The sequence below is a fragment of the Canis lupus genome, unplaced genomic scaffold, assembly GCF_011100685.1.
Source record: "Canis lupus familiaris isolate Mischka breed German Shepherd unplaced genomic scaffold, alternate assembly UU_Cfam_GSD_1.0 chrUn_S1690H1884, whole genome shotgun sequence".
In the NCBI taxonomy this organism is placed as follows: Eukaryota; Metazoa; Chordata; class Mammalia; order Carnivora; family Canidae; genus Canis; species Canis lupus.
The window spans coordinates 1-11,166 of record NW_023330538.1 but is presented as its reverse complement, the minus strand read 5'-3'; the positions used below and the strand labels follow the sequence as shown (position 1 = coordinate 11,166).

Sequence of the window (11,166 nt, the reverse complement as noted above, 5' to 3'; positions counted from 1 at the left end):
CTAATAGTTTTTAGTCAGTTATTTAAGATTTTTTAGGAGGCGGGGCAAGATGGCGGAAGAGTAGGGTCCCCAGGTCACCTGTCCCCACCCACTTACCTAGATAACTTTCAAATCATCCTGAAAACCTATGAATTCGGCCTGAGATTTAAAGAGAGAACAGCTGGAATACTACAGTGAGAAGTGTTCGCGCTTCTATTAAGGTAAGAAGATGGAAAAAAAAGAAAGAGAAATAAAGTCTCCGAGAGACCTCCATCTTCATAGAAGCATTCTTTATCATAGCCAAGGGGTGGGAGCAACTCAAATGTCCATCAAAGATAAATGGATAAAGAAAATGTGGTATATACTGATTTTTATTTATTTATGAGAGACACAGAGAGAGAGGCAGAGACTCAGGCAGAGGGAGAAGCAGGCTCCATGCAGGGAGGCCGACGTGGGACTCGATCCCGGGACTCCAGGATCAGGCCCTGGGCCGAAGGCAGCACTAAACCGCTGAGCCACCCAGGCTGCCCTCTCTTTCTTAGTAAACAGAAATTTTACCACATTACAAACAGTATTCACAATCACTTGAACATTTTAAGTAGCTTAGTCTAGACCCCCCGAGTGACTCAGGGGTTGAGCATCCACCTTCGGATGGATAAAGAAATAAATAAATCCACCTTCTTGGATAAAGAAATAAAAATCTTACTAAAAACAAAAACACAAAATAATCCACTTAGGCCTTTGCTGGAAGGTGCTGCTTGTTGCTCGACTTGTGTTCCGTGGAGTCCGTGAGGCACGATCATCCTGACATTCGAGGCTTGCCGCTTTGTGTCACCGATGTGCTCCTGCCTCTTTATCCCTCTTTCTGCTTTTTGGTTTGATGAATTATTTTTTCATGATTCTATTTTAATTGCTCCATTTTCTCCATTCGAGATTCAGCTTTCTTTCTTTTTTTATTTAATGATCTTCAATGATGTTGCTTCTCCTCTGCCAACTTCCTGGTTCTGCACATGTGTCTGCGTGTGTGTCCGTGTCTCTGTTTCTCGGTCAGTGTGCGTGGACACACCACATGATTTCAGTTCAGTCGGGGTCAGGCTGGAGAGTCAGGGCCTCCTGTCTACGTTCAGTTCTGCGACTGACGGCAGGTTTCCTAGGGCCCAGGTCAGGGCGACCCACTGGGGGCACCGCCGTCCACAGCTCACCCAGGGGAAACGAGGGAAGGGCCCGGAACGCACGACAGGCAGGGGTTCAGGATGAGGACGGCCTCACCCCTTCTAGGCCAAGACCCCGACACCTTCTGTAGGGTTTGCCTTGGATTCAGGAGCCTAGGATCGTGGGGAGCTATTGCCCATCCCTGCCCGGGGGACTGTCATCTTCTGGGCCTCCAGAATGAGGGTACCGGTGCCCATGTGTGTGTGTGTGTGTTTGAGGAAAATAATCCCTTTATTTAAAATACCAAAAATTCCAACTACTATAAGATACCACATGTAAAAAACAAGACATAGTCTTGAGATGTAAAGGACACTGTCCCTAGAAAGTGCCTCTCTTTTTCTATTATTCTTTTTTTTTTAATTTGGCTAATGGTGTCTACTGACACATATTTGGAATGTAATCTATTTATCAGCCAGCTGTTCTGGCCCAATGTGGATTTAGGATTTTAAAACATGTGTGGCTTTAGAGCTGTATAATAAAGTATAATCTTAAAATAAAAGTATCTTTTTAAAAGACTCTTATCATCGACATCACTGGTGACAGCAATAAATAGCAGACATTGTAATAGGTAGTTTTTTGCAGTATTTTACAGGTAAACAGCCCTGCCATATAGGTAACATTAGTGTGTTAGTCCTGTGCACACAGGACCTCGTGGGCCTGGACGCATGTACACACCAAGGAAGAACGTGTGGGTGGAGGTATGTCCTGCAGGTGACACCCGCCTCCAAGGTCATAGATATGAGGCCTCAGTGGCCTGGGACGTCTGGGGGAAGCACCCGCTAGGACACTCCCTATCCCACAGGCAAGATGCAGACCATCCCCGACGGGCACAACGGCTTCTCCGGGGTCAAACCGGGGAAGACTGGACAGTCGTGTCTGAACCCAGGTGTGTGTCCAAGCTGGGGCCCTGGGTGCACACAGTCCTTCCCTGGGGCCTGTGGACAGGGGTGTGGTTGTGTCACTGTGTGCACAGGCCATCGCCTGCAGGGAGGGGGGCGTCGGCAGCACGAGCGCTGCCCCTGCAGCTTCCTCCAGGAGTGGGTCAGGGAGGGGGTCCCAGGAAGTGAGGTCACTGCCGTGTCACAGAGCCCAACAGAACTCGGAACCCCCGTAACCAGGCACCCGCATCCAGTGCAGCCCCAGCTCAGGCTCACTTGGCTGGAGACATCTGCTACTGGAGGATGTTCTCTTGCTGCCGGCCCACGTCTGGGGGCTCTGGCTCCCAGGAACCCCAGGGGTGCGGCTTGTTCCTATGCTGTAGGCAGTGGCTCCAGCATAGGTACCAAGGTGTCAGGGCGGTGATCAGGAGGCGCCGTCAGGTAACACAGCGCAGGCCAGGCCAGGCCCCCTGTGCCACCATCCTGGGAGCCCCTCATCCCTCCTCAGGTTCAGGGAACCAGGGATGTGTGGGCAGGTCCCATCCAGGCTGGGGGACGCTGAGCTGGGGCGGTTCCCCGGGGATCCCTTCAGGGTCACCCTGATGTCAAGGTGGGCAGGGGGGAAACAGGGTTCCTGAGGTCCTCTACCCGCCCCAGAGTCACTCCGAGGCCCTGCAGCCGCATCCCTTTGCTGTCCCAGGGGCGGTGGGTGCCGCCTGCACTGTGGGGTGTCTGGGTGGAGGCAGCTGGGGGTGCGGCCCAGCCGAGGGGGCCAGACCGGGCGCTGAGGCCTCCTGCCTGGCTGCCGGGCACTGTCTCCACAGAGCTCCACCCGGGTCGTGGGGCGCGAGCGGGAGGAAGGGGTCGTCTGCCCCCGCCTCCAGGAGCAGGGAGGTGCCCTGCGCAGCTAATGGAGGCCAGCGCGGGCTCAGGGTGAGTGCAGGGGCTGGGCCCCCCACACCCGGGCCCCGATGCGGCAGGAAGGACCCCGGGTCCCAGAAGCCAGCCTGCTACCCCCTGGGCCCCCCGACACTCCTGCTCCCACATGAGTCTGGATCCCCCCCTCCCCACACCTGCCCCCATGGCCCTGCCCCTGCCTGGGCCAGATGCAGAGTCCCTGCGCACAGATGTGTGGGAACATCAGAATAGAGCCCTCAGGGGAGGCCTGGTCCCCGGGGGTTAGCGCCTGCCTTCCCCCAGGCCTGATCTCCGAGGCCCGGGATCGAGCCCCGCCTGGGCTCCCTGCACGGGCTGCTTCTCCCTCTGTCTGTGTGGCTGCCTCTCTCGGTCTCTCTCTCTGTGTCTCTGGAGGTCCTTGTATGATCCAAATATTTTGAACATTTATCCTCTGAGATTGTTTCTTTATTGCATAGTTGGTCCTGTTTGTGTAAGAGACAGGCAGGGAGCTTGAGCGGGAGAGGGAGCCCCAGCTCCTCAAGCCCACGGGGCCCCAGCGCAGGGCCTGCCGGGGCGGGATCCCAGGTCTCCTGGCGGCTCCCTGCAGGCTGCACGTCCCCTCTGTCCCACCTCAGGGTGCAGGGGCCGCGGCCGGGAAGGGGCATCAGATCGTCCTGACCAAGCTCACCCGGACGGAGCTGCTGGAGTACAAAGTCCGACAACTGCTGCTCGCCTTGCAGCGCAGGGACGTCATCTACATCTTCAGCTTTTTAGAGGATTATCGTACATTCGCCACCACGGACGAGGTGCTGGACCTGCTGTTCACCGAGTGAGCACCTGCCCCTCCGCAGCCCAGGGCTGGGCCACCTGCTGCTGGGGAGGCTGGGGATGGTGTGAGCTTCCCGGCCTCGGGCTGCTCCCCCGCCTGGAGCAGGGTCCCCCAGGGCCTAGCGGGGTCCTGGAGGGCAGCCCCGGGGCCTGGCCTGTGGCGGGTCGGCCAGAGGGGCTGTGCCTGTGCTCAGCAGCCGTCCTCCTCCCCGTGACCAGGCCTGTGCCTCCTCCCCCCCCCCATCACCAGGGTCCTGAGCGGCCTGTTTCCCCATTGAAAGGGGGTTTGAGAGTCCATCGGGGGTCTGTGTCCTGGGGCAGCCAGACAGGGGAACCCCGGGACCCCCCAAGCCCACTAAGATATGGGCCATGGGCCTGGCCAGAGCCCTTTCATGCTCAAGCCTTCAGGAGGCCCCAGCAGGTGCGGGCGCTTCTCCGGGAGCTGCCCGTGGCCCCACGCACAGAGCTGACGGCCCCCGGGGCTCCGGCCTAGTCGGGGTCAGAGGGTGAAGCCCCTATGATGAGATGTCGCGTCCACAGGACGATTCATGGGATGCCCTGCCCTCCTCTAGGTATGGGTGCATCGCAGATGCGTGGGGTAACAACGATGTGGTCCTGCAGTGCTGGAAACTGTGAGTGACTCCGGCTCCTGCAGGAGGGCCTTCCCTCTCCTGGAGGGCAGCGAAGGGGCTGTGGGGGGGGGGGGGCTGCCCCCTCACCCCACACATCTGCAATTCCGTGACAGGGAAAAGGTCTAATGCCCCTTCTGGAAAAGAGCAAAGGAGAGCGGTGGATGGGGTGCGGGCTTGGTGGGAGGCACTGGACCCCTCAGGGAGACCTTCTCCATGCCCCCCCAACCCTCTCTCTGCCCCACACCTGGAGCCCAGAGCAGAGGGGGTGGGGAGCATCGTACTCCCCAGTCTGGTGGCACCTGGACCCGGGGGAACAGCAGGTGCTCAGGAGGGCCGGTGAGGGCTCCCGGACCAGGCGGCCCCCGCCCCGTGGGAGAGGGAGATTAGAGTCAGTGGAAGGACACCCCCGGGGGCCCCTCGGGAGGGAGGCAGCCAGAGACACAGGAGGAAGGTGGCGGTCCGGGCGGCTCCTGGCAAGGCCTGGCAGGACACAGAGCCCGAGCCCTCCTGCCTTGGAGCTTCCCAGAGACAGTGTGTGCAGTGAGGGCAATGACAGGCCAGACGCCCCCCGTCCCCTGATGCCTGCCGGTGGACTAAGGGGCAGGTGGGCAGGGACCAGGCTGAGGAGGGAGCCCTGCTTCCCCAGGAGAGACGCTGATGGTCACCCCGCTGGGCCTGGGCTCCCCACACAGAGGCATCCCAGCCCCTCCTCGGGGAGCAGGCCTGTGGCAGGCAGGACCACCAGGTGGCAGGGGGACGAGGAGCAGGACTGGTCTCCGACCCCGCGGGAAGCCGGCCGGGTCCTGCAGGGCTTCCCCGGGACACCTGCATGTGACAGAGCCCTGTCTTCTGACGCCTGTTCCCGCCTGTCCCTCCCCAGGGCCATCTCCTTCATGATGGAAATATGGCTGAATTATTATGGGGACGACTTTCATCAGTTCCCAGAATTTCCCTCCCTTATAAAACTCCAAATACTAAGACAGCACATGCCAGGCACAGATGCGCATCTCCGGGCCCTGCGTCACCTGAGGCAATTCAGACGCCTCCATGCAGCGGAGCGAGAGGCTGGGGGTGAGGAGGACTGGGGGTGGCCGAGCTGGGGAGGGGGGGCCGCGGATGCAGCCTCCGTGCAGCTGGGCCAGGAGCAGGGGTGGGCTCACACCCCACCCCACGGGCTGCAGCCTGGGGACACCTCCCAGGGCTCTTGCCCTCACACACGGAGTGGTGGGAAGAGTGGCCTTGATTTGGGAGGGACGTGGACAGTCCGTCCTGGTGGTGATACTTTGTCTTCTTGGATCTACAGCTTGGCCCGAGGAAAACACCCTGAACCCACTCTGGAGCACCCCAGCTCCGACCGTGGGGCCTGCTGCCCCGTGGGGCCTGGCTGCTGGGGCTGAGGGCTTGGCCTGCGATGAGCCGCCTGCTGGGGAGGCAAAGCCCCTGCAGATAGTGGTCACTGCTGCCCTGCAGGAGTCCCCTGCACCCCTGGGAGCCCTGGAGAGGAGCAGGCGCCACCCCCTGCTCTCGAGGTCGTGGATGTGCCCCAGCCACCTCCTAACTCGATGGAGCAACTGGCCTCGGGGATGGAGCAACCGTTGACCACCCGAGAGCCCGCCCCAGCCCAACTGTGGAGCCTGGGGAAGGTTCGGGTCTGAAGGGATAGTGGCTGCTGGAGATGAGGACTTGGTCAAGGCAGAGATGCTGGTTCCTGAGGTGAAGGTGGTGCACGTGCTGGTCGAACCTATGGTTCCCTGCCCCGATGAGGAGGAGCCACCTGCTCCCATGGCCACCCCGGAGAGTAGGCCCTGGTGCCTGCAATCGGGGTCCCCAGAGGGCCAGACCTGCAACCTGCCTCGGAACAACCTGCTTCGATCCGTTAGCAGCCCCCTGACCACCTCGGGGGCCCGCCCCAGCTCCCACCGCGGGGCTCGTGATGGCTGCAGCCCAACAGAGGCTTGCCCTCCCCTGTTATTTCACTGTTTCTATTTTTGAGTTTTTCTTTCTTTAACCTGTATAATAGCTTATAGAGTTTTATTGCAATAAAGGATAAGTTAACTTCACACAAAATTGACTCTGATGCTTTTAAATTACACATCGTGGTACTTTAGGTCCATTCACAGTGTCAGAGGCCCCAGAGCCCAGGGCACTGGGAGACACAGCCGAGGATCTGGGGCTCCCCAGCACAGGCAGAGGCCGGGAGGACAAAGGACAGCCAGGTCTCTCCTGCCGCCGGGTGGCCCCGAGCTGTGCAGATCGTGCCCCTACCCGGAGCACCCAGACCCCTGCACATTGGGAGCTGCAGTAGTTACTGTGGGAGCTGACTCCAGAGCTGGACAGCTGGCCGCCGCTACTGTGGTTGTCCCTCCTGGTGTCACCCTGTACCTGGGCCTGAGCAGGGGCCTCACAGGATAAAGAATCCCACTGAATTGTAGACCTGGTAGAGGGCTGGGCAGCTCCCCCAGGTGCACACACCTGAGAATCAGCACAGCAGGCCCCTCCCCCAGAAGACCAGCTCGAAGGTCAGAGGAAAAGCAAGTTATTGACCAAGCAGCCTGGAAAGTTCCAGGGGAAGTCAAGGGATTTACAGTATATGGAATCAGAGGATACTCCCCTTGTTTTTTCTTTTCTGTTTGTTTCTGTTGTTTCCCCACCCCCTTTTTTATTCTTTTTTATTTCTTCTTTTTTTTCCCCTTTTTCTCCTTTTTCCAGTACAACATGTTGTTGGCCACTCTGCACTGAGCAAACTGACTAGAAGGAAAAACTCACCTCAATACTAAAAATCAGAAACAGTCCTCTCTCCCACAGAGTTACAAAATTTCGAATACAATTCAATGTCAGAAAGCCAATTCAGAAGCACTATTATACAACTACTGGTGGCTCTAGAAAAAAGCATAAAGATTCAAGAGACTTCATGACTGCAGAATTTAGATCTAATCAGGCCAAAATTAAAAATCAATTAAATGAGATGCAATCAAACTGGAGGTCCTAACGACAAGGGTTAACGAGGTAGAAGAACGAGTGAGTGACATAGAAGACAAGTTGATGGCAAGTATGGAAACTGAGTAAAAAAATAGAAAGACAATTAAAAGACCATGAGGATAGGTTAAGGGAAATAAATCACAGCCTCAGAAGGAAAAATCTACGTTTAATTGGGGTTCCTGAGGGCGCCGCAAGGGACAGAGGTCCAGAAACTGTATTTGAACAAATCATAGCTGAGAACTTCCCTAACTGGGGAGGGTAATAGGCATTCAGATCCAGGAGATAGAGAGATCCCCCCCCTAAAATCAATAAAAATCGTCAACACCTCGACATTTAATAGTGAAGCTTTGCAAATTCCAAACATAAAGAGAAGATCCTTAAAGCAGCAAGAGATAAGAAATCACTAACTTTTATGGGGAGAAGCATTAGGACAACAGCAGACCTCTCCACAGAGACCTGGCAGGCGAGAAAGCGTCAGCAGGATATAGTCAGGGTCCTAAATGAAAAGAACCTGCAGCCAAGAATACTTTATCCAGCAAGGCTCTCATTCAGAATAGCAGGAGAGATAAAGAGCTTCCAAGATAGGCAGAAACTGAAAGAATATGTGACCACCAAGCTGGCTCTGCCAGAAATATTAAGGGGGACCCTGTAAAAGAAAGAGGAGTCCAAGGGAACTATCCACAAAAACAGGGACTGAATAGGTATCATGATGACACTAAATCCTATCTTTCAATAGTAACTCTGAACGTGAATGGGCTTAATGACCCCATCAGAAGGTGCAGGGTTTCAGACTGGATAAAAAAGCAAGACCCATCTATTTGCTGTCTTCAAGAGACTCATTTTGGACAAAAGGACACCTACAGCCTGAAAATAAAAGGTTGGAGAACCATGGACCATTCAAATGGTCCTCAAAAGAAAGCAGGGGTAGCCATCCTTATATCAGAGAAATTAAAGTGTGTCCCAAAGACTGTAGTGAGAGATGAAGAGGGACACTATATCATACTAAAAGGATCTATCCAACAAGAGGACCTAACAATCATGAATATTTATGCCCCGAATGTGGAAGCCGCCAAGTATATCAGTCAATTAATAACCAAAGTTAAGACATACTTAAATAATAAAACACTTATACTTGGTGACTGGAATATAGCACTTTCTACAATTGACAGGTCTTCTAAGCACAACATCTCCAAAGAAACAAGAGCTTTAAATGCTTCACTGGACCAGATGGATTTCACAGATAGTTACAGAACTTTACATCCAAATGCAGCTGAATACACGTTCTTCTCAAGTGCACATGGAGCTTTCTCCAGAATAGACCACATACTGGGTCACACATCAGGTCTTAACGGATACTAAAAGATTGGGATTGTCCCCTGCATAGTTTCAGACCATAATGCTTTGAAACTAGAACTATATCACAAGAAGAAGTTTGGAAGAATTTCAAACGTGGAGGTTAAGGACCATCCTGCTAAAAGATGAAAGGGTCAACCAGGAAATCAGAGAAGAATTTAAAAGATTCATGGAAACTAATGAGAATCTTTGGGATGCAGCAAAAGCAGTCCTGAGGGGGAAATACATCGCAATACAAGCATCCATTGAAAAACTGGAGAGAACCCAAATACGAAAGCTAACCTTGCACTTAAAGGAGCTGGAGACAGAACAGCAAATAGATCCTACACCCCGCAGAAGAAGAGAGTTAATAAAGATTCGAGCAGAACTCAATGAAATGGAGACCAGAAGAACTGTGGAACAGATCAACAAAACCAGGAGATGGTTCTTTGAAAGAATTAATAAGATAGATAAACCATTAGCCAGCCTTATTAAAAAGAAGACAGAAAAGACTCAAATTAATAAAATCATGAATGAGAAAGGAGAGATCAGCACCAACACCAAGGAAATGCAAACAATTTTTAAAACTTATTATGAGCAGCTATACGCCAATAAATTAGGCAATCTAGAAGAAATGGACAGATTTCTGGAGAACCACAAACTACCAAAACTGGAACAGGAAGAAATAGAAAACCTGAACAGGCCGATAACCAGGGAGGAAATTGAAGCAGTCATCATAAACCTCCCAAGACACAAAAGTCCAGGTCCAGATGGCTTCCCTGGGGAATTCTATCAAACACTTAAAGAAGAGACTGTACCTATTCTACTACAGCTGTTTAAAAGACAGAAAGAGATGGAGTACTTCCAAACTTCCTCTATGAGGCCAGCATCACCTTAATTCCAAAACCAGACAAAGACCCCACCAAAAAGGAGAATTAGAGACCAATATCCCTGAGGAACACAGATGCAAACATTCTCAACGAGATACCAGCCAATAGGATCCAACAATACATTAAGAAGATTATTCACCATGACCAAGTGGGATTTATCCCCGGGATGCAAGGCTGGTTCAACACTCGTAAAGCAATCAGTGTGATTGATCAGATCATCAAGAGAAAAAACAAGAACCGTATGATCCTTTCAATAGATGCAGAGAAAGCATTTGACAAAATATAGCATCCATTCCCGATCAAAACTCTTCAGAGTGTAGGGATAGAGGGACCATTCCTCAGCATCTTAAAAGCCGTCTACGAAAAACCCAAACAAATGTCATTCTCAATGGGGAAACACTGGGAGCCTTTCCCCTAAGATCAGGAATGAGACAGGGTTGTCCACTCTCACCATTGCTATTCAATATAGTACTAGAAGTCCTAGCTTCAGCAATCAGGCAACAAAAAAAATAAAAGGCATTCAAATTGGCAAAGAAGAAGTCAAACTCTCCCTCTTCCCAGATGACATGATACTGTACATAGAAAACCCAAAAGCCTCCACCCCAAGATTGCTAGAACTCGTACAGCAATTTGGCAGTGTGGCAGGATACAAAATCAATGCCCAAAGTCAGTGGCATTTGTATACACTAACAATAAGTCTGAAGAAAGAGAAATTAAGGAGTCAATCCCATTTACAATTGCACCCAAAAGCATAAGATATCTAGGAATCAACCTAACCAAAGGGGTAAAGGATCTATACCTGAAAAACCACAGAACACTTCTGAAAGAAATTGAGGAAGACACAAAGAGATGGAAATATATTCCATGCCCATGGATTGGAAGAATTAATATTGTGAAAATGTCAATGCTACCCAGGGCAATTTACACATTCAATGCAATCCTTATTAAAATACCATGGACTTTCTTCAGAGAGTTGGAACAAATTATCTTAAGATTAGTGTGGAATCAGAAAAGACTTCGAATACCCAGGGATTTATTGAAAAAGAAAACCATAGCTGGGGGCATCACAATGCCAGATTTCAGGTTGTACTACAAAGCTGTGGTCATCAAGACAGTGTGGTCCTGGCACAAAAAAAGACACATAGATCAATGGAACAGAATAGAGAATCCAGAAGTGGGCCCTCGACTTTAAGGTCAACTAATATTCGACAAAGGAGGGAAGACTATCCACTGGAAAAAAGACAGTCTCTTCAGTAAATGGTGCTGGGAAAATTGGACATCCACATGCAGAAGAAAGAAACTAGACCACTCTCTTCCACCAGACACAAAGATAAACTCAAAATGGATGAAAGATCTAAATGTGAGACAAGATTCCATCAAAATCCTAGAGGAGAACACAGCAACACCCTTTTTGAACTTGGCCATGGCAACTTCTTGCAAGATACATCCATGAAGGCAAGGGAAAAGAAGCAAAAATGAACTATTGGGACTTCATCAAGATAAGAAGCTTTTGCATAGCAAAGAAACAGTCAACAAAAA

The 11,166-nt window shown here is 52.0% G+C and overlaps 1 protein-coding gene across 1 annotated transcript; it reads left to right on the top strand.

The window, feature by feature from the left end:
• The first annotated feature begins 2,270 nt into the window (after positions 1 to 2,270).
• On the top strand, positions 2,271 to 6,025 carry LOC119878523 (ral guanine nucleotide dissociation stimulator-like). Its single transcript, XM_038589145.1, has 5 exons — positions 2,271 to 2,510; positions 3,602 to 3,795; positions 4,367 to 4,426; positions 5,307 to 5,497; positions 5,730 to 6,025. The coding sequence occupies exons 1-5, from the start codon at positions 2,373 to 2,375 to the stop codon at positions 6,023 to 6,025; spliced, it is 879 nt and encodes a 292-aa protein (XP_038445073.1). The 5' UTR covers positions 2,271 to 2,372.
• Positions 6,026 to 11,166: the final 5,141 nt, after the last annotated feature.